The 22,910-nt window shown below is 50.0% G+C and overlaps 1 protein-coding gene across 1 annotated transcript in view; it reads left to right on the top strand.

The window, feature by feature from the left end:
• The window catches only part of rnf123 (ring finger protein 123), a 107,149-nt gene that overhangs the window by 12,658 nt on the left and 71,581 nt on the right, over positions 1–22,910 (top strand). The window contains exons 13-30 of the mRNA XM_085275351.1: positions 854–946; positions 1,152–1,220; positions 1,299–1,421; positions 1,689–1,788; positions 1,943–2,004; positions 2,850–2,921; positions 3,123–3,243; positions 3,814–3,915; positions 5,538–5,638; positions 6,361–6,553; positions 7,832–7,977; positions 9,727–9,810; positions 10,910–11,017; positions 11,105–11,282; positions 12,621–12,695; positions 15,789–15,876; positions 17,094–17,181; positions 19,326–19,410. Of these exons, the coding sequence (XP_085131477.1) occupies positions 854–946; positions 1,152–1,220; positions 1,299–1,421; positions 1,689–1,788; positions 1,943–2,004; positions 2,850–2,921; positions 3,123–3,243; positions 3,814–3,915; positions 5,538–5,638; positions 6,361–6,553; positions 7,832–7,977; positions 9,727–9,810; positions 10,910–11,017; positions 11,105–11,282; positions 12,621–12,695; positions 15,789–15,876; positions 17,094–17,181; positions 19,326–19,410 (1,888 nt within the window). The remainder of the gene's footprint in view (positions 1–853; positions 947–1,151; positions 1,221–1,298; positions 1,422–1,688; positions 1,789–1,942; positions 2,005–2,849; positions 2,922–3,122; positions 3,244–3,813; positions 3,916–5,537; positions 5,639–6,360; positions 6,554–7,831; positions 7,978–9,726; positions 9,811–10,909; positions 11,018–11,104; positions 11,283–12,620; positions 12,696–15,788; positions 15,877–17,093; positions 17,182–19,325; positions 19,411–22,910) is intronic.

Raw genomic sequence — 22,910 nt, 5'->3', positions numbered from 1 at the left:
TCTGTCCTCTCTGTCCTCTGCGTCCTCTCTGTCCTCTGCGTCCTCTCTGTCCTCTGCGTCCTCTTTGTCCTCTGCGTCCTCTGCGTTCATCTGCTGTCCTCTCTGTCCTCTGCGTCCTCTTTGTCCTCTCTGTCCTATGCGTCCTCTTTGTCCTCTTTGTCCTCTCTGTCCTCTCTGTCCTCTCTGTCCTCTGCGTCCTCTGCGTCCTCTCTGTCCTCTGCGTCCTCTGCGTCCTCTTTGTCCTCTGCGTCCTCTTTGTCCTCTGCGTTCATCTGCTGTCCTCTGCGTCCATCTGCTGTCCTCTGCGTCCATCTGCTGTCCTCTGCGTTCATCTGCTGTCCTCTCTGTCCTCTGCGTCCTCTTTGTCCTCTCTGTCCTCTGCGTCCTCTGCGTCCTCTGTCCTCTCTGTCCTCTGCGTTCATCTGCTGTCCTCTGCGTTCATCTGCTGTCCTCTCTGTCCTCTGCGTCCTCTTTGTCCTCTCTGTCCTCTGCGTCCTCTTTGTCCTCTGTCCTCTCTGTCCTCTGCGTTCATCTGCTGTCCTCTCTGTCCTCTGCGTCCTCTCTGTCCTCTGCGTCCTCTCTGTCCTCTGCGTCCTCTTTGTCCTCTTTGTCCTCTCTGTCCTCTGCGTTCATCTGCTGTCCTCTCTGTCCTCTCTGTCCTCTGCGTCCTCTCTGTCCTCTGCGTCCTCTGCGTCCTCTTTGTCCTCTGCGTCCTCTTTGTCCTCTGCGTCCTCTTTGTCCTCTGCGTTCATCTGCTGTCCTCTGCGTTCATCTGCTGTCCTCTGCGTTCATCTGCTGTCCTCTGTCCTCTGCTGTCCTCTGTCCTCTGCTGTCCTCTGTCCTCTGCTTGCAGGACCACGAGGTGAACGAGTGTCTGAAGCAACTCATGATGTCCTTACTCAGGGCCTACCGCTTCTCCCCCATCATCCCAGACTTGGGCTTCCAGGTAGGACAAACAAACAGAGCCCCACAGGTTATATAAGGTCAGGGGGCGGGGCCTGCAGAGCGACCTCACTGACACAGGAGGTTCATCTTCAGAGACCAAACTTTAAATGTTTGTGTGCAGGTGGCGACAAACTTCATCTAAAATCTTTTTTTTTTTCATGTCACGTGTTTCCAGATGTTCTCCAGCTGATGTGCTTGTGTTTCAGATCCACTACCTGCGGCTGACCACGGCCATCCTGCGCCACGAGAAATCCAGGAAGTACCTGCTCAGCAACGTCTTATATCCTTCAGCCGCCAAGCGAAAGCGCTCTGTGACATTTAAACCGCTGTCGCGGCATTCTCCTTAACCGAAGCTCACGTTCGACGTTCTGCGCTCGGTTGTGTTCTTTTACATCAAGACTCCTCTGAGGGTGAAGGAGGCGGGGCTAGAGGAGCTCATCCCAACCACCTGGTGGCCCACGCACTTCGACAAAGAGGTGAGAGAAACCGAGGCTCTGCCGTTTGCGTCTCCTCGCTCCTGACGAAATGTTATCGAGTGTGTCAAAGTCATTAAGCTGAAAGCAGCGAAGCTCAAACAGAGAGAGGCCGTTTACCTCTGTGACGTGCGCAACGACAAATCAGATGTGACGTAAGAACTGACCGTGACAGACGAACCGCAGGCTCCTCAGGGGAAGGCTGCAGCCATCAGGTGTTTACAGCAGCACAGGTGTGAGAGCTTTAAACAATGCTTCTTTATCAAACAGGGTAAAGACGAGCGCGAGCCCAAAGACGAGAGCGCCGACGAGCGTCTGAGGCGCCGAGCCTACGAGAGAGGCTGCCAGAGGCTGAAGAAGAGGATCGAAGGTCGGTCTCCGTCACTCGGCCGTGTTCTGTTTTAGTACTTTACTGTTTTATTTTGGTGTTTCACTGAGTTCCTGTCTTTGAGACCACCCACCTGTCTGCTTACCTGGACTGTCTGTGTGCGCTCCTCTGACCTCTGACCTCTGTTCTCCTGCAGTGGTGGAGGAGTTGCAGGTTCAGATCCTGAGGCTGCTGCTCAACAACAAGGACAAGAGCACGGTGGGTGCAGCGCCGTGATGTGTTGGTGATGGCGACCGCGGTCAGGACGCTGCTCTGATGTTTGCGGTGGCGAGACGTTTCAGCGTCGGTGTTTCTGTCGGGTGGAGGTTCAGGTGTTCGGCTCAGATCAGATACCTCAGCTGTGCCGGCTCTCCTGCAGCACCGTAGCACGTATCCAAGCAACTGCCAACGAATTCACAGAGCGAGCGCTCGAAGCGATAACGGCCCGGGCTCGGAGTCGCTTTGCTTTAAGCATTTATTTTAAACCAAATCACGTAACCGGGAGGAAACGGCACCTCGGCGTGAAGGCGACGACCAACCGTGCTATTCACCCCGCTGCTCTTTCGTTCCTGTAACTGTAAGATCATCAGGAAACACGTTGTATCATAGACCCATTTTTAGTTTTTTCTTGATGGTGATTTAAAGAAAGTCTTTTCAGTCACAGACACGAGAGCCTTTTTAGGTTTTAGCAGCGAACCCGTCAAACTCACTGATCCGCGGTTTCCCTCGGTGCGAGTTGGATCGCTGCACTTTGAAACCACGACTCTGACGCACTAAAGAACTTTAAGGTCTGTGTGTCTAACAGCAGCTTTTATTCCTATCCTGCTCAGAGACCAAACGGATGATCGTGCAGTATTCCCCGTTTATCCAAAAACAGATCCAGGGTCTGCCTGTTCTCAGTTTTTACTCTCCGTGTCGTCCTCGGATGCTTCGGCCTGACGTGAACGTTGGCGTCCTCCCCGAGTAACACTCGGTCTGATCAGACTGAGGGTTGGACTGCAGCAATCGCTTCTCCTGTTTCAAACTGCAGTGAAGAGAAAAACTGAGCTCTGCTCCTCTTTCAGGGAGAAGCATCGCGCTACATTTTCCTCAACAAGTTCAGGAAGTTCCTCCAGGAAAACGCCAGCAACAGAGGGGTAAGGAGCAGCGAGGAACGCCACCCTCTCACGTCATGTCAGTGTTTCCACAGGTCAGTTTGTTCCTGTCTGTGAGCGACGCAGACAAACTGAAACCACAGGTTTGATTTCATGGAGACGTGTTTTTATCAGTGCGCTCTAATCACGGGTAAAGCCTCACGTGTGTGTTTGCACATGCGTGCACTCTGTGTGTTTGAGCAGCACCCCACGGCTCTGTGTCCGCCTGAGTACATGGTGTGTTTCCTGCACCGCCTCATCACAGCGGTCAGAGGCTGCTGGGACGAAGGACACCGCAAGAGTCCGAGCAGCGTGAGCAGCGACGGTACGACACACTGAGCCACACAGTGTGTGTGCGAGTGTGTGTGCGTGCGAGTGTGTGTGCGTGCGAGTGTGTGTGCGTGCGAGTGCGAGTGCGTGCGAGTGCGAGTGCGTGCGAGTGCGAGTGCGCGTGCGTGTGTGTGTGCGTGCGTGTGTGTGTGTGCGAGTGTGTGTGCGCGCGCGAGTGTGTGTGCGTGCGAGTGTGTGTGTGTGCGCGCGCGAGTGTGTGTGCGTGCGAGTGTGTGTGTGCGCGCGCGCGAGTGTGTGTGTGTGTGTGTGTGTGTGTGTGAGACCTGCAGTGGAGCAGAAGCTTCCACTGCAGGTCTCACTCATGAGTCTTGAAATTACCTTGCCGTTGGTGGAATATGCATACAGGTAATTTCAAGACTCATGAGTGAGACCTGCAGTGGAAGCTTCTGCTCCACTGCAGGTCTCGCACGGGCGCACACACGCACACGCACACACGAGCGTGTGTGCGTGTGCGTGTGTGCGCCCGTGCGTGTGTGCGTGTGTGTGTGTGCGCCCGTGCGTGTGTGCGTCTTCCCTCAGTGATGTGCTTCTGTACCCCTCACAGAGGCCTACGTCCCTCCTCAGTTGTTCTATAACGGGAAGGTGGACTACTTCGACCTGCAGAGGCTGGGCGGGCTGCTGTCCCACCTGAAGAAAACCCTGAAAGGTAAGGTGTGCTCCTGGTGGGCGTGGCCCTGGGAGGCGTGCTCGTGGGGGGCGTGGCCCTGTCCAGCATGCTCCTGTGTCTGTTGTCAGTTTAGGTGTTTGGTAATGACTCTGAGCCCAGAGCGCTGGGACATGCAGGAGTCACTTCACACCGACCCCCTCAGTGTCTGATCAGCTGATTGGCGGCTGGGAGAGTCAGAAGTGCCCCAGGACAACGTGATTGGACGAGCTGTCGCTGCTTTGGTGACGTGTGCGAGCGTGAATCTTTTCTCAAGATCTCCTTCATTGATTTCCTGTCACGTCTGTCTAATGACGAGCTGTGCCTGCGTAGGAATCTTGAACTCAGTTTGTGAGGAGCAGCCAATCAGGAGCAAAGGTGCTCAGAGGGGGAGGAGCTAAAGCAGGGTGCACAGAGGTGTCACATAAACGGGGATTATTGTTAACTCATCCAAGATGAAGGACAGGGAGCTGGAAGCAGGCAAGCGCGCCCGCGTTAATAACTGGATCAAATCTGAAGTTGGTCATCACAGCTGTCTCCACCAGAGGGAGCAAGTGCTCCATGTTGGATAGAAACCTCTAACGTAACCAGTTTGACCAGTTTGCCCCCCATCAGGTTGAAAGCCGCTGGGGGGCGGGGTTGGCGTGAGGAGGTAAATACACCAACCATCACCCAAAAGAACCGTTTGAGATCCTGTCAGGTGTGTTTGATGTCTGTACCCCCCGTACACTGACTGACGATGGCGAGGCCTCAGACTCACAGATATGAAATACAAGAGGCGTGACGGGGTTAGCGGTGAGCGCCGATGGTCCTGAGCCAGCGGGCTTCGCCTCAGTATCAAGAGCAAGCGTCTGAATGATGTTTCCGTGGGGAGAAATGAGGCCGCCATCAGCAGGTGTGTAATGTGGATTGATTCACTCCGTTGTGCTGACTGGCAGCGCTGCACAACTGCCATCAGTTATCCGCTCCGGCGGCCCGCTCGCTTCCATTTCCTCTCAAAGGCGGGCACGCTGCTTCTTCCTACAGTCGCTCGTGATGAAGAGGAGCCCGAACAACTTACAGCCATTTGTATTTTGGACGTTTGACTTTGAGCGTGTGTTCCTGAAGGTTTAGTCGAGGAAGTCCTCTGCAGATTGGTCGGGAACTTCCTGCACGGGCCAACCAGTCAGCTCAGACTTTTAACACCCGCCCTCCTTCACTCTCAGTACCAGTGACAGTTTCTTCGTTACTGCCAGCTTCCTGTCAGGCTGATGCTCATTGGCTAACGCTCACACGCTGGTCTCCGATCAGTCTGAGGCCGTCTCCTCCTGACGCGCCCGGCACGGCTCGACGGTTTGACCTCGTCAGCGGTCAGAACGTTCGTAGAAAGCCGGTGCGAGCTGGCCTGGACGGCTAAGCTCAGTTTTAATGTAGGGTTGCAGTTTGTTTTTAAACGTATTTCTGTGGTTTTGAACTTTTCTGATGGTGTTTTGGGGTCTGAGTGAATATAAAATGCCGCTGTGAGAGCTGTGCTCGTCTGATGTTGGCGTTTTTCTGCAGACAGCTTGATGAAACTCAGCTGATGGGTTTGTTTTCATGAGTGAAGAACTACAACATGACAAATGTGCCTGTTTTCTCTTTTTCAGACGATTTGGCGAGTAAAGCAAACATCATCATCGACCCCGCGGAGATCCAGGCCACGTCCATGGACGACCTGGACGAGGACGACGAGAGCGGAGCTGCTCAGGTGATGTGGTGATGTCATTTGTTTGTGTGTCACCGAGTAAACAGTATGTGTAAAAGTACACATGAGTACTTCCAGATATTGAAATAAAACGATGGAACATGTAAACGTTATGAAGAGCGAGTGCACGGCGATGGATTCAACACGTTCTGCCGCCATTAAAAACCATGAAACATTTTTATGGCGTGCACGCTCTGAGTTGGAGAGCCGATCTAACGGCGCCGGTGACGGCACGCCCGCTTTGTCTAAGCCTGCGCCCGCACCTGTTTCTGTGGGCTGAGCTGCTCTGAAGACGACATGCTGCAAAATGTTGGCGTGGCGAGACCAGAACCAGCTGACGGGTGGCTCTGCAGGGCGTGCAGAGGCGTGGCAGCTGCAGATGTGAAGCACAGCTGGCTGCGTCTGACGGAGAGCCTCGTCCATGTTTCTCTCAGGCTGCTTCCATTTGTCTTCATTGTTCCCGTTCACTGATCGTGGTTTTAATCCGTACTGCTTTAAGCCCCTCCCCCGATTGGCTGCCCTAGCTGAAACTGTGGGTTAGACAGGAAGTGAGGTAAAACGTATCCACTCGTTTTTTAAAGAACAAGCTTTAAAAAATTATCCTCACTGATGTTTAATATCCATAGTTTCTAAATGTGTGACCAAACATCTGTGCAGACAGCTGTGACCTCTGACCTCCTGATCCTCTGACATCACTTTTTTTTTTTTTTTCCGTCTGACCACAGAGGCTGCCCGGGGCCGTGGCGATGGGCGGAGCTCTGGCGAGGCCCAGCTGGTTGAGTTCTCCCACTTTGGGTCGGGCCAACCGCTTCTTGAGCACGGCCGCCGTCAGCCTGATGACCCCCAGGCGACCCCTGAGTCAGCCGGAGAAGGTGAAGGTCCGAACGCTCGCCGTGGAGCAGCGCACCGAGGAGGACAGTGAGTACAACTCGCTCCTGCTACGGAACTCACGGGCATCAGCCCCGTTTGCTCAGAGCTTCTCCTGCGTTTGAAAATACGAAGCAGGTCTATGTGGCAGTGCGTGGCGCCCCCTGCTGGCAGCAGGAGGTCAGTGATTTGTCAGGAAGTTTGCTTTTACAGGCGTGATGAACAGCCACACAGGGGATCACTTCCGCATTTGCTCGCTTTGCGTGGAGCTTTTAGTAAGTGAGAATCAGAATTTAATTGTGTGAGGTTCACCTAGGCGTCAACGTGACGAGCGAGTCACTTCCTCTGTGGATGTATGGCGTCATTTTTGTGCCACTATTCTGAGCGCACGTAAAAAGGTTTGCAGGTGCAAGTGTTGCATTTTGAGGAGAAATTTCTTTTGAGCGAAGAAAATTCATTCCTGCGTGCAAAGAAATAATTTCAGTGTTTGCTATCACACACACACACACACACACACACACACACACACACACACACACACACACACACACACACACACACACACACACACACACACCAGCAGCCCCTCTCGCTCAGTTTTTGCATTTGTGGTGCAATGACACCGGCGTGCAGGAGACGAGCAAAGTGAGAGAAGGGCCCGAGCCGTGATCGCTGCAGGAAAACGTCTGCGCTTCCATCTTTCAGTTGGAGTCTGCGTGTTGTTCCACTTCATCCTCCAATCGAAGGTAGTGATAAATGTTCAGCCACGCTCTCCTTTCTGCACCCAGCACAGTAATCAGAGTAATCAGAGTAAGCATGGTGATGGCAGGAAACAAAGCAGCAGAGGAATCTGCCAGGTAAAATATCAGGAAGTACTTTGTCAGTGACAGTGTTGGAGACGTTTGAGAAGAAGTGATTGGTTCCTGCGTTCTGGTTCTGGATGGTGGGACAGAGCGTGGATGGAGGTGGATCGATCCCTCGCGATGTCCACCAGTGTGTTTCATACCACGTGCTTTCAGCCCGGCGTGTTCAGCTTTACGAGGTATTCGTGTGCTGGGAGCTTTAATTGGGTCACTTCCTGTTGGGGTGTGTCAGGTGTCCTGTTGATTTCACATCATTATTTTTCACTGTTGGCCCAGACTAAGTTGGTCTCTGGTTGTTTCCTTCATTAGTCAAATGAGGCGCTCGTGCCTGATTGGCCGGTTAGACACAGCGTGAAGTTGGCGTGGAGCCAGTTATCATCATCGCCTGAGTCTTTGGGTGGAAGTGCCACAGCTGTAAAAATCTCTTGCCTTTTTTAACCATTTCCTGTTTCTCTGCAACCTGAAGTCGAGGGAAGTCATGGCAACGACGGCCTGTTGCTGGGGCGACCGCTCGAGGAGCCCGATCAACAAATTGCAGACAAGTCGCTGCTGGAGATCGTGGATGGGATCGTGATGATGTACAACCTGAGTGTCCATCAGCAGCTGGGGAAGGTGAGTGTGTGTGTGTGTGTGTGTGTGTGCGTGTGCGTGTGTGTGCGTGTGTGTGTGCGTGTGTGTGCGCACGTCTGTGGTGTCTGCGATGAAGACCAGCGAGCACGTCATGGCCGTGCCTTAAACGAAGTGCTGAAGCAAAGAATGTGTCTAGAATTTTTTCTAATCGAATTATTCGAAACACACGATGAACCGTTGCAGCCCTAACTATATGCTTTAAAGGAAAGTTTGAAGCCTAATCTTGAAAGTAGAGATAGTGTCTGTCTCCTGAATCCAAACTGGAAGCTGGTTCCACAGAAGAGGGGCCTGAAAACTGAAGGCTCTGCCTCCCATTCTACTTTTAAATACTCTAGGAACAACAAGTAGGCCTGCAGAGCGAGAGCGAAGTGCTCTAATAGGGTGATATGGTACTACAAGGTCATTAAGATAAGATGGGGCCTGATTATTTAAGACCTTGTATGTGAGGAGCAGGATTTTGAATTCTGGATTTAACAGGAAGCCAAAACAGGAGAAATCTGCTCTCTTTCTAGTCCCTGTCAGGACTCTTGCTGCAGCATTTTGGATCAGCTGAAGGCTTTTCAGGGAGTTTTTTGGACTTCCTGATAATAATGAATTACAGTCGTCCAGCCTGGAAGTAATAAATGCATGAACTAGTTTTTCAGCGTCACTCTGAGACAGGATATTTCTAATTTTAGAGATGTTGCGCAAATGGAAGAAAGCAGTCTTACATATTTGTTTAATATGTGCGTTGAAGGACATGTCCTGGTCAAAAATTACTCCAAGGTTCCTCACAGCGTTACTGGAGGCCAAGGTAATGCCATCCAGAGGAAGAATCTGGTTAGATACCATATTTCTAAGATTTTCAGGGCCGAGTACAATAACCTCAGTTTGATCTGAACTAAGAAGCAGAAAGTTAGCGGCCATCCAGGTCTTTATGTCTTTAAGACATTCCTGCAGTTTAACTCATTGGTGTGTGTTATCTGGCTTCATGGACAGATAGAGCTGGGTGTCATCTGCATAGCAGTGTAAATGTATGCTATGTCTTCTAATGATGCTGCCTAAGGGAAGCATGTATAATGTAAACAGAATTGGTCCTAGCACTGAACCCTGTGGAACTCTGCTGTAAAGGTTAATGCTGCATATTTTATTCCTGTGACTTTCTCTGCAGCTGGTTTTGTCTGCAGGTGGAAAAACTCCCACAGTGAGTTCATCCTTTGGTTTGGTGCTCATCACGCTCCAGTTGGTCACATCACTGTTAACAATCCCTTCTTGTTTTAAACTTCTATATTTAAAACTTGCTGAAGTATCTGTGGGCGGTCCTGACCTTTAGCTGCATCCACCTTTCTCTCGGGTGGGTTGACCCGAAGCAGCTGTGCTCAGAGCGCTGTGATTTGTGTGTCTGGTTTTATTTTTACGTTTTTATTCGAGGTGTCTGAATAACGTGTCTGTGCGCATTAAAGCGAAGCACTCCGAGTCCTCTGGTCAAACACGGGCGCCTCGCTGAGCCTGAAGGTTTTTTCTACTCTGCGATTGGCTCATCCTCCCCACACTAACGCTGTGCGACCTCTGACCCCTGTCTCATTTAAAAGCGCCTCTGAGTCTGTAACGTGTGCGTTTCCATCACGTAGCTGCTGCGTGGTCAGACTCTAATGACGAGTTTTCATGGTCGCTGTGACAATCAGCCAATTAGATCGCTCGTGCCTCCAGTGTTTTTCTCAGCAGCGTGCTAACATGTGTCTCTCCTCTCAGATGGTGGTGGTGTCGGACGACGTCCATGAGTACGCCGTGGCGCTGAAGGATACGGAGGAGAAGATCGCCCGCTGCCCCGCCAGAGTGAGTGCCACCGCCGCCTCAGCTGGACATCAGGGCGAGTTTTAGAAGCAGTGCTTGGTCTGAGTGACCCTCATCACTCAGGTCACTCAGACCAAGGCTCAGATTGGTGAGGTGGGTGGGGTCAGCAGTGGGACCTGATTGGCTGATTGACCGAGTCAGACAGCTTTAGACAGATTATCACTGCAGTGGGAGAGAGGAGCTCAGGAGGTTCATGGATGCTGGGAGACGGAGGCAGATGATTGGCTGTGGCGCCCCCTGTGGGAGAAAGACCTTTGTTGCAGGCTAACAAAAACGACTGCTTAGCTTTGGATTCATGGTTTACAGAGCCTCTGATTTTCCTCGACAGCAGGTGTCCGTGTGTCTGCTCTCTGTCTGACATGAGATCACTTCTGATTGGATCACGTCCAACGACACGAACGATAGAACAAAAGAGCATCTCTCAGTGAAAGGGGGGATGGCTCGGTTAACGCGCCCCTCCACCCCTCACTGGGGCGACGCATTCCCACCAACAGGCCCTCATTTTCTGCCACGCTTCGTGTTTTCATGTCGTTCTCTCTGCAGGATTTCTTTATTGATGTTCGCTGTAGTTATTAAACTCAAATGTGTTGAAGTGAGACTCATGCTCAGGCTTTATTCAGGTCACAGGCCTCCTCTGGTTTCCCACTGAATCTAGAAACCCTCGTTTAAACGCCGCTGTTGGTCCGTCCTCATTAATAAATCTGACGCACTGCTCTTTGTTTGTCGGAGCTCTTCTCGAGGTAATTGGCCGCGCTGCTGTCAGCCCGTCGTGATGCAGAAGCTCCTCTCATTAGTGCCGCGGAGTAAACTCGCTCTCTGAAGGCAGACGGGAAGAGTCGGAGGAGCGCCCCCATCAGGAGCGATGCATCCTGCGATCGGCGAGGGCCTCAGTCAGGCCGTGTATGTCCTCGTTAACTGCAGGGAACCAGAAACCTGCAGCGTGCACATCATGTCAGATCAGAGGCACACGTACCTGCTCACATCACCTGGGAGCGTCTCCGCTCCTGCGGTCCAGGGAATAACGGAGTAACCGAACGCGGCACGGACGCTCGGCTGCTTAATGATCGCGTGTCTGTTTCAGAGGGCCGACATCCTGGAGGAGCTCCAGAAGAGCCAGAAGGTTTTTGCGGAGAAGCTGAACCACCTGAGCAGGAGGCTGGCCTGGATCAACGCCACCATCTACTCCAAGGTGAGCAGGCCGCTCCGCCCGCTGTGCATCCGCATTAAATGGTGGATTTTGTGTTGTTTCTGAGCTGTCTGCTGCTGCTGTCTCCAGGAGAAGATGCTGGACATCTACTGGCTGCTGTGTGTCTGCATCCGCACCATCGAGCACGCCGACAACACCGGCTCTCTGTTCGCCTTCACATCAGAGTTCTACCTCAACGTCGCCATGAACGCGTACAGCGCCCTGAAGAACTACTTCAGCCCGGCTAACGGCATGGACGAGCTGCCCGGTAAGCACTGCGAACCATCAGCCCACCCAGCCTGCAGGTGATGTTTGACCTGAGGCAGGTCGTTGAACGGGCGGGGCGCGCTTCATCAGGGTTGTTATGGAAGACAGTTGGAAGATTTATTTTTTTGTATTAGTCTTTGCTGTGAAGCCAAGCGAGCGTTCCCTTTTCCACCTCACCTGTCGAAGGTGTCTGCAGGTGCACCTGCGCGAGTCGTGGTCCAGCTGTGCTTCAGTGTTTGATCCTGTTTTAGGTTAACGCCGTTTCTGTGACGTCGGGTTTTTGTTTCCCGTCTCGTGTTTGTGTGTTTAAACGATGCTTGCGCTGAAAGTCTCCCCACAGCATCGCACCTCCACAGCCTGCACCGCTCACACAGGCGGGCTGGTTGTGTTCTCCCCACCTCTGAGCCGACCACGTCGCAGCAGACGTAAGGAGACGTCCAGATTGGTCGGTTTGTTTTTTCTGTTCTTAGCTTCAGGAGTGAGACGGCGTGATCTGCTGCTGTTCTTCTGCGCACCTTGGTTATAACGAGTTGTTATTTTATTGGTTATCGATTAGCTGTTATTTCTTTTGACTTCCTGTCAGCTTGAAGCAGTCTGCCCTTCTCCTCTGACCTCAGCAGGGCGTTTCCTGAACTCTAGAGCAGGCGTGTCAACCGTACGAGATGATTTCATCTGTCAGTCGTTAACGGGCCGCCGGTATGTGGGAGCCGGACCTTCAGCCCTACTGGGAACCCATGCAGACAGGGCGGCGCAGTATTTTGATTTTGATGGGCACACCATGTGGCCATTCACGCGCAATGACACCATCATCTGTGAAAGAAGAGGGCAAAGCTTCTTTAGCAGCAGTAGTAGCAGATGAAATGGGCTTTGTGATGAGATGCTTCATCGATTCATTTGTTAGTACTTGAAGACACTTCCATCCTCGATAAAGCCGACTCGAGGTCACTGAGGTCATACGGTCTCATTTTAGCTGGTTTGACGTTTGCGTTACTTGATGAAGTGGACGGACTTTTACTATTATTTTATTAATATTTGTAGTAATTAGCTCGACCCCGGATGATGCACGTGTATTTACGAGCCACTACGAGTTTTCGTGGACCTCCAATCTGTGGCTTGCAGACCCCTGGGGGTCCGTGAACCCCAGTTTGAGAGCCAATGGTCTAAATGAGCCTCACAGGCCTGAATGTGTGTTTGACGCCGTTTATAATCATTATAACTACAGACTCTGCTGCTCATCACAAACAAGCACAAGCAGACTTTTTACACACAGACACACGCACAGACACACACAGACACACACACACAGACACACGCACTTTATTTTATCTTTCTCCCTCAGGCTACGAGGAAACTCTGACTCAGCTCGCTGCCATCCTCGCGAAGCACTTTGCAGATCCACGCATCGTTGGGACAGGTAACACACACACACACACACACACACACACACACACACACACACACACACACACACACACACACACACACACACACAACGTTTTTCTGTCTCGGGGAGATTTTCAATAAAGATGTGACAGATTAAAGGAAAACCCTGACCTTGGCACCACTTCATAAAAATGGGTCACGCCTCACAGTTTTCATCCAATCATAGCGAGCCAGAACAGGTCCACCTTTGATTCTAGTTGAGTAAAGAGCAGCTGGAATCGGCAGTCTCCTCTTCTGAGATCACTTTTATTCATGTGTCCGACTCTCTGCGGTCCTGCTGCCCTCGCAGTGCAGAGCGGGACACTAAGCTTCATTTCTAATTAAAGACACGCCTCCACTGGCCTGGAGGGCGCTCTCCTTCTTGACCTCTTCAGTTCTTACTAAGACTGTTTAGAATAAAACCTTATTTCTATAAAGTGAGGCCAGTTGTAACAAGCTTAGCTTCACTGCATGTTGCTGGTGTCTCCACCCACAGGGTGGTGTGGGTCTGTGCAGCACTCTCAGGTGGAGCACACACCTGACCCTTTAGGACGGCTTTTCCTTTAATCTGTCCCCGGTCTGCCTGTCCTTCTCTGTACTCGTGTTTAGGGCTGGGCCATATTATACCGTTCACGGTAATACCGGTATAATGTTAGGCAACGATAGGAAAATGAAATATCGCGATAGAATACGAGTAAAACGCGCATGCGCAGTGTCTTTGTTTTCATACGCACATGGCCGATTGTTGAGTGAAACAGATGAACCAGAACTGGTTTGTAAAAATGGTGCAACTTCAGTGATGTGGAACTGGTTTGGTGTTTGTCCGTCAGATACACGACAAAGCACATTTCTTTGCAGAACATGCAAGCGGCCGTCGTTATTGTCATATTTGTCGGACTAAGATGCTCTTAAATCTGGGAGTAATCTGGGTCCTAAACCCCCCTCTTCAGGTCAAACAACACTGCAGCATCACTTAGAGTTAAAAACTGTCTAAATTCTTTCATCTTTAATAAAACAATCAGCATTGCTGCTTTACCAGGTGTAACTATGAAGTTTAACTTCCAGGCATCCATGAAAACAAAAGTTATTACATTTAACGGAGTTAGAAGTTAGCAGGAAGCTAGCGGAAGTTAGCTCGCTAGTTTCGCTAGTTACCTAAGCATGATATAGCATGTTCTGACTGAGAGATTTCTGAAAAAATTCAAACGTACAGCTCTGCTGTCACTTCCAACATAAATGAAGACAGGAAACTAAACAGCAGTGACGTTTGTAGGGTTACTGAAGTTGGGCTAGCTGGTATATAATGATGTGCTACGTGATCGCTAGCGACACAGCTATGTTAGCATAACATAAACAGTGAAGCTGGAGGACGAACACTAACACTTTTCCACTTATAAAAGTTAACGTGAAGGTTCTTCATGGTTAGAAACAAATGCAATCGCATGGCAGGATGCTGTAAACGGACCAAACTTCAGTCAGGAGAACAACTGAGATAATCCATCCACAATACGAGGTTAGTCATTAATATACTGCAACAACATGGGAATAGAGCAGCTGCCAGAGAATTCAACATTAATGAATCAATGGTACAGAAGTGGAAGAAGAATGAGTTTAATAAAGTTTGATTTATCTGACTGCTTTGTTTTGCTTAATGTGCCTTATAATCCCGTGCACCTTATGGTCCGAAAAATGCGTACTGCACACTGCAGTTTAATGTTGCAAAGCACCTCTTTTTAACTTCAGTGGATATTATACATGGTTATGCTCAGGATATGTCAGCCCATTTCTACTGGAAATGCCTTTTGGTTAAACTTTCAGCAAGGAATTTGCATTTGCACTGTTACATTTTTATAAAGCTTTAATGTACATAAAAACCAGCTTCTTGTTTAAGTGAAAATAAATGGAAGGTTGTCTTTTTGCGCGAGTAATGTTGTGGAGTTGTATTTTGTCTCGCATCAATTATATCGTCAGTTATATCGTTATCGCAAATTTTCAAATATATATCGTGATAAATATTTTTGGCCATATCGCCCTGCTCTACCCGTGTTTGTCTTTTAGTGCAGATCAGCTCCAGTCAGAGGAAGCTAGCCCCTCTGTGCAGCAGCGCCCCCTGCTGGGTGGTCAACACTTACTCCACCCACCCACTCCTGGACCTCCACCTCCTCCAGCTGTTCTGTGGGTTCTGTAATCTCCAGCTGTGTGTGCTGGGCCTCCTGGTCAGATGCTGAACCTCCTCCACTGCCTCCCTTCCATATAGAGGAGCAGCGGCTCTCCTCTGAGCCCCTCACTATCTCTTGTCTATGAATGACCACCTTACAGGGGTGGAGATGTTTGCATGTTGGCCAGAACTGTAGGAGGGTGTCGTGTGAGCAGGTCACATGGGTCCCACCCACAGTCAAAGGTTCCTGATCCTCTTGGTGTAATCCAGAGAGCTGATCTGGATCCAGGCTGAGGACGGAACATTTAGCCTCGGTTTGTGACCCGTCGCCTGGAAACGGCTGATGGATGGCGTCGACACCGCCCGCCCGGGGATGTGTGAATGTGATAACTTGAACGAGGTGACGTAGCAGCTTCACATTCATACCGAACGTGCATCTACGAGGAGACGGAGGGCGAGCACTGGAGCCCACCATAACTAATGAACCGAATCCCCCGAGGACCGCGGGACGCCTCGCAGCAGAAATGATGAGCTCAGCAGTTCCATCCATCATCTGAGATAAAACGCCGTGCGGGGAAATCCGGCCTCGAGCGGTCTGGTCCAAACGGCGAGGCGGGACCTGTTAATTATGAAGTCCTGCTGGAGGACAGCGGAGGAGACTGAGTGGATGTAATGGCTTAGACGCGCCTCACTGCCATTTTTAATGAGGAGACTGAAGATGAGGAGGAGGAAGGGTAGAGGATGGGAAAGTGAGAGCCTGCTGATAACAGTGTGTCATTAGAAAGGTGTAACTGATCGTGTGTGTGAGACCGACCTGGAAGCAAACAGCAGGGGGCGCTGCTGCACACGCGCAGTAAAGCTGTTTTCCTGCTGCAATGTTTATTTTTCCAGCTGTATTTGAATCTCTGATCTGCTCTCTCTCCACAGATATCAAAGACTCTCTGATGCAGGCGCTGGCCAGCTACGTCTGTTACCCACAATCCCTCAGGGCTGTGGAGAGGATCCCGGAGGAGCAGTGAGTCTGGTTTGATTGTTTTCCAGAAAAACCTTCAGGGTGACTGAGCTGCTGCTCTTCAGTGATCAGTAAACACTTACTCGCCTATCCCACCTGGACAGGTGGCCAGTCCATCGCGGGTGACGCACACTCGCCACTCACTCTCTCACCTGCAGTCAGTTAAGCTAACGAGCGCGTGCTTGGCGTGTGGGAGGAAACCTGCGACCTTGGGGAGACGCTTCCTGCTGTGAGCCGATGGCGCTAACCGCTGCTCCACCGAGAGGGGCGGCCGTGAGCTCATGTCCTGCAGCGGTCCAATCCCGTGGCTCCAGTTGTCTTTGAACCGACCAATCAGCATGCCACATTAAATACCAGCGGCTCCCCTCCTGTGTGAATTCGGACGCAGCGCTCGAGTCTTTGCGATGAGACGCATTTAAAATAGAAAGTCTAAATCTGCTAATGGTGGATTCTTATTGGCTGGCAGCATTTAAGGCTGTTAGAGGGTTTAATAAAGCCACGCTGTGCCCTCTGTAACATGCTGGAGTTTGTGGGGTGGTGTAGTTGGATCCATGCACTACACCCACTCTGAGAGCTGTTTTCATCTGACCTCTGACCCTGAAACCTGCCGGCAGGGTTCAAACATCAGGGCGGGACCAGCAGCGGGGCGTCGGCAGAGACGGCGGGCAGTCTGATGTGAATAACAGCTGCGCTCACAAACGGAGCTCCTGAAGGGATTGATGTCATGTGGTGTCAGCTCGCCACAGCTGATGGATCAACGTGTGTCCGGCGTGCAGCTCGTGATGAGCGGCCTAGTTTGTCTCCTTACACTAAACGACACACGGCATCGTTTCTGAGCATCAGTCAGGATTAAACGTCCCTCAGCTCTGTCTGCTCACAGGGAAGTTGCACGATGCGTGCCGCCGCCGCCGCTTCCTCCCTCGGTCCACGCCCTCGGGCTGTGTGTTAGTCCTCTCCACGTGTAGCACGCTCGCACTCTGACAGCTGGGTGAGAAGTGGGTGCATTGTTTTTATTGTTTGTGCCTTTTTAGCTGCTGTAATCGAGCCTGATGTGCGAGCCGAGCCAGAGCTCTGCTCACTCAACGTCTGCGGTGACGTTAGCAGCATCAGAGCAGCTGTTCAGCTGTCATGGAAACAGCTGCTCCCACTGAAATGATGTTTATGTGTCGGAGCTGACAGGAAGTGACGTGACGTGTTGATGCTCACCTGTCTGATTCCAGGCGAGTGGCCATGATGAAGAACCTGCTGGCTCCGTACGAGCAGAGACCCTGGGCCCAGACCAACTGGATCCTGGTCAGACTGTGGAGGGTGAGACACACACACACACACACACACACACACACACACACACACACACACACACACACACACACACTCCTAACAGGCCAATATCCAAACTGCCTTTTATATAGAAGGTTTTAGAAAACGTAGTAGTAGAACAACTTAACTGCATTTTTATCCAGGAAACAGTTATGGACACTTTCCAGTCTGGTTTTTGTAAATTGCATCCCACTGAAACGGCCTCCCTTACAGTATCCACTGATGTCTTGATGGCAGCAGACTCTGGAGAGGACGCAGTGCTGGTCCTGCTGGATCTCGGCTCTGCTTTTGATGCTGTAGATCACAGCATCCTGATAAACAGACTCGAGAACTTGTTTGGGATTACTGCTGTTGTTTTAAAATGTCATATTTGTGTGAGAGATCTTTTACTGTTCATGAATCGTGGAGCCTCAGGGACCTGTCCTGGGTCCAGTTCTAGTTCTGCTTTATATATTCCCCCCGAGCCAAATTATTAAGCGCTATAAAAATATCTCCTATCATCTCTATGCTGATGACATCCAACTGTACTGTTCCTTCAGGATTTCTGACTTTTATAAATTGTCTAATTGAAGTCATTGGTTGACAGAAATCAACCAGCGGTTAAATGACAATTCCCTCCAACTAAACTCTGATAAGACAGAAACTCAGCGTATCAGCTTCTTAGACCCTCCTGTAAAATCGAGCCTCAGAAACCTCGGTGCCATGTCTGACAGCTCGCTGTCGCTCGAGCAGCCGGTCCGAAACTGTTTTTATCATTTACTGAATGTTTCTAAACTCAGACTAATGGAGTCAAAGCCTGAACTTGAGGTGATTATTCGTGCTTTTACTTCCTCTCGGTTAGACTACTGTAACCTTTTACTTGTTTTAACAAATCAGCCTTAAATCGTCTTCAGACGGCGCAGAAGGCTGCAGCGCGACTGTTAACAGGCTCCAAGAGAAGGTCTCGTGTTACTCCAGTTTTAGCTTCCCTTCACTGGTTGCCTGTAAGTTTTAGGTTTGATTTTAAAATTTTAGCTGTAACCTTTAGAGCAGGTCTGATAAATATTGGAGACCATGTAGGGCCCTGCATGGTCTCCAATATTTATCAGACCTGCTGACACGGCACTCATCTTCTCGAGCTTTACGGTCATTAGATCAGAGGCGCTGGTGGCAGCGCCCCACGGCTGTGGAGTCTCTCCCACGGTCTCTACGCTGCACGGACTCATTGTTTTAAAAAACAGCTGCAGACATTTTTATTTAGAAAAGCATTTTATTAATTTCCTCTTATGTTGTTTTATATTTCCATTTCTTGTGTGTTAAAGCACTTTGTGGTTTTTATCTGTGAAAAGCGCTATAAATCAATTTTACTTGCTCAGCTGTTATGAGCAGGTGCTGCGATCCTGCCGTCAGCTCTGGGCCACGGTGAAGTCTGTTCATGCAGCACATTTAAAAGAAGCAGAGCTTCACAGGAAGCCGACAACAGAACAGTATCTTTACAGGATGACGAGGTTGAGCTCGAGGCCAGAGAGTCGGAGTGAGACTGGAGCAAAAGTAGAAGCAGCTCCTGTATGAAGGGCAACAGCTGAAAGAACTGAAGGTGTTTACTGAGGATCAGCAGACCGCAGTGTTCAGACTAATGCACCAACACATTCAGTCTCTATAGGAATCCTCCACGAAATGAAGCTCGCAAAGGGTTAACATGTTCACGCTGTCTTGCCTCAGGTGAAAGTGGAGCAGCGGCTGTCACCAATCACAGCCAAGCTTTGAACAGACTGACGGATGCACCGCCCTGAGTGGTCGAGAGAGGCCGGTCAGCACAAGCAGACATGGCGTCTTTCTTTAAGATGAAAATCTGCGTTTAACCAGTTCTTTAGGTCATCACGGCCGTTTAACAAAGATACAGTGACGTGTTCGGGCTTTTGCTCAGTATTTGTTGTCTAACACAAACATTTATTGATCGTTTATTGTTAATTAATCAGTGAAATCAGCACTGATGAAGTGTTAGTGCTGCAAGAAGTAAAGCAGCGTCTGGAAGATGATCAGCACTGATGCTTCAGCGATCATCTTCCAGACGCTCCAGTGTTTTTGCAGTTTGACTGAGAGAAGCTGTCTCCCTGCAGCTCTGCTGACCTTCATCCCTCTCTCTTCCTCAGGGTTGTGGTTTTGGCTACAGATACACTCGCCTCCCTCATCTGCTGAAAACCAAACCCGAGGATGCCAACCTGCCCAGTCTGCAGAGTAGGTGCTCTTTGCTGTTCTGTCTGTGCATGCCTGTCATCAGCTCCCGTCTCCTCCTCTTGGTTTGCAGCACGCTCCCGGTTCAGGTGCTCGCTCTTTCATGAATTTCCATAAATAAATTGAGGCGGCGGCCTCGTCTGCAGTTTATTTTTGCCGCAGCTCGCTGTGATTTACGGCTTTAATCATCAGCGTTTGTGGAGGTGAACGTCAGAAATGAATCACCAAAGTTGTGTGTGATGTTTGTGCCGAGATGAAGACTGACGTTTTATTTTAGGAAGCGGCTCTGCAGCGCTTCAGTGTTTGTGCTGAAAAACACAGACGGCCTCGACTCGCCGTCGACATCATGCAGAAACATCTGCTCTCAGAGTGAAGCGCTGCTCGGTCCTCGCACGCCGAGCTGTGGATTGTCACGTGGAGGCACTTTAGCAGCCCGTTCACGCCCTCTGATCCCGGCCTGCGGTGCTTTATGGGAGCGTCTGCATCCAAAAACACCTGCCCTGCACCCCCTCACTGACTCTGTGACGCTCCTCAGTGGGTTTTTAAAGAGCTCAGGGTGGAAAAATAAAAGCCAAATGCAATAAAACTGCTCGACACACTCAAATAACAACAGTGCAAAAAGGAAAGTAGCTCACTAAATTCTTTTAAAGGGGAAATTCATTCATTACTTTAGGTCAGTTATACACCAGCCTCTCTCCTGGACGTCTCCATACCTGCACAGGTGTTTTATCTGCACCGTCCAATCTTCGTCCTCTTCGTAGCTTCCCTCAGTTCCTCCTCCTCTTCACTGACTGTCTTGGATCTGTCTGCCTCACTCTGAGTGCTCCTTCCAGCTTCTCAGCGCACTCCCAAAGGACAGAATAGAGATTCAGTAGAGACAGAATAAACACAGAATAGAGACGGAGTGATAGAGCCACTGCCTCTTCTACGTCCAGCATGCCGACTACACTACGCTACGCCTCCCATCAGGTTTGGGCGCTCGTGTTTCCCAGTTTGTTATTCCTGCTGATGATCTGCTGGGTCAGCGTACAGAGCGCAGGCACAGAGCTCGAACCCCTCTCCTCGTCTCTAAAACTGAGGGATGGATGAGGGTGGTACACTGAGAGTGCAAACACCAGAGGTTAAAGATGAGTAATCGGTCAGACTCAGGGCGTGGCATGGGTCGGAGGGCGTGGCTGAAGTCAGAGGGCGTGGTAGTGACTGTGTCGTGAATATGAACTGGGACAGAAGCTCTGTCCGTGGTGCTGAATCCTGTTTGTGTCCCACCCGAGTCTTACTCCTGCACGGACGCTGACTTCTCTGTGCTTCTCCTTTGCATGCCTTTCAGGAGATCTGTCCATTGCTAGTTTCCAGAGTAAGTTCATCATTTCACCTCTCCCAGTGTTGTCCTCGCTGTCTCTGTCTCCTGCTCCCTTTCTTCTGCTCTCCTGAGCCTCCTGAGCCTGACTCAGCCAGAAGTGCACGTTGTACTTAATCTATAAACGACCCTCTGGTGGAACTCGGTCGATACTCAGCGTTTCAGGTTGGAGGCACAGCTGCCCCCGTTGAGGGTTTTTTTTCCTCTCCAGCTGATCTGAATCTTTGTCATTTTTTGCTTTAGATCAGGGGTGTCAAACATAAGGCCCAGGGGCCAGAATTGGCCCAGCAAAGACTCCAGTCTGTGGACAATTCTTGAAAGTTATTTCAGAGTCTGTTTCTTTTCTTGGTGATAAAGACCCACCGTTCAGGTGATTTAGTAATATAATAATAACAGTTATGGTAATGTGTGTCGTTTTGGCTGCTGTTACAACCAAACTTCCCCTTGTGGGACAATTAAAGGATTATTCTATTCTATTCTATTCTTTTCTATTCTATGTACTATAAGGTTTAAATAAAAAAAATAAAAAATTCCATTTTTTTCACTGTTGACTTTAAAATAGATTACTGCCAAAAATGAGCAGAAAGGTTGTTTGGTAATCACAGGACAGTCGAGAGTTTGACTCGTTTCTTATCATCTGACAGGCAACAGGCATTCAAAGTGAGGCGTGCTCGCACGTCACAGGTTACACGTGTCGTTGAACGTCTTCACGCTGACGCGGCGCTCGCTGGTCTGGCCTGAGACCAAAGTGAGCTGTTTGTTTCCCGCAGCAGAAGAAGAGTTCGACATCCTGCTCTGGATACTTGGAGTCTGTCTCGCGTGATGTCCACATCGAGCTTTTTCCTTCGTTCTTCATTATGACTCATTACAGAAACTCTGTTGGATTGTTGTCTTACTGTGAGCTCATCTTTGGACGTCGTTCGGTGGAAAAACGGACAAGTATAAAAGGCGGAGGCGGTCTGGGTGGTGCTCATAATGCAGCTGCTGTGCGCTCGTGGCGGCTGCCTCGGTTTAAAGCTCGAGGCCTAATAGCTTCGTTTCATTGTTAGTTGGATTCATATTTGTGCTCCGTGTAAACGGCTGCGGCACTTTTTATTTTTTAGTTTCCTTCAGTCATAAGAAATCAAATCTGTAGCTGTGCTGATGGAGCCCAGAAAAACTCAGTAATCCCAGTAATAAATAGGACTGGGTATCGTCACTGGTTTCTAGAATCGATTCGATTTGAATCTGGGAAACTTTGCTTCAGACAGTCACAAATATTATAATTCAGATCACTACATATTTTTTCTTTTTAATAATAATAATAATAATAGCATAACAACATTGATAATTACAGAATTTTTTTAAAACAAACAAAAACAAAACAAAGAACTCAAAAAAAAAAAAAAAAAAAAGTGAGGAAACCAGAAAACCCATCATGTGAACCCCTCCCACCATCCCCCCACCCCTTTACCCCTGTATGGCTCTCAGCCTCATCACATTCGTGTATCCAGACAGCCCATATTTACACCTCTCTATAGAAACTCTCATGCACAGGAATCAACACCCCCACGATAAAACTGCAGCATTCAGGGAGTCGAATCAGCAGGGCCCAACCGGGGATCAGCTCAAGGCAGACCCAGGCAGTACCACCGTCTTTGGACCTAACAGACCATCGGGATGGCGCAGATCCCCTCAGATCCCCCTTTGTGTTTATGTCTTCGTGCAGAATCGTGTTCCTGCTCTCATTTACTGTTTTGGTGGTTGTTTAAATTTTGTGAGGTTTAACCTGAGATTCTGGCGTTTTGGGCAAAATAAATTTATATTTAAAAAATCGATTCAGGATTTTAATGAATCGATATCACGTTATTCAAGCCAATCGATAAATTAATTATCAAAACCCGCCCCAGTAATAAACCCCAACTGGGACGCATCTCACAGCATCGTACTTGAGACTCAGCGGGTGTTTTTTGTTATATTGTTCAGAGGGCAGAGAGGATTGGATTTAATGACTCCACGGAGCTGCCGTCAGCTCCCGGAGGAGGCCGAAGCGCCAGAGAGCCGTCCTTCATCTATTTGCTGCCTCCTCCTCCTCTCCTCAGTGTTCCCTGCTCTCTTTGCCGTGTCCTTCCTCCTCCGTCCCTCCTCTGCGTGTCTGTGACCGTTT

This window comes from Mchenga conophoros, linkage group LG5 (assembly GCF_057382185.1).
Source record: "Mchenga conophoros isolate Kocher_MC1m ecotype Shallow Benthic linkage group LG5, M_conophoros_male_GT1.1, whole genome shotgun sequence".
Classification (NCBI taxonomy): domain Eukaryota; kingdom Metazoa; phylum Chordata; class Actinopteri; order Cichliformes; family Cichlidae; genus Mchenga; species Mchenga conophoros.
The sequence above is the reverse complement of the archived record's forward strand: the minus strand, read 5'-3'. Positions and strand labels throughout refer to the sequence as shown.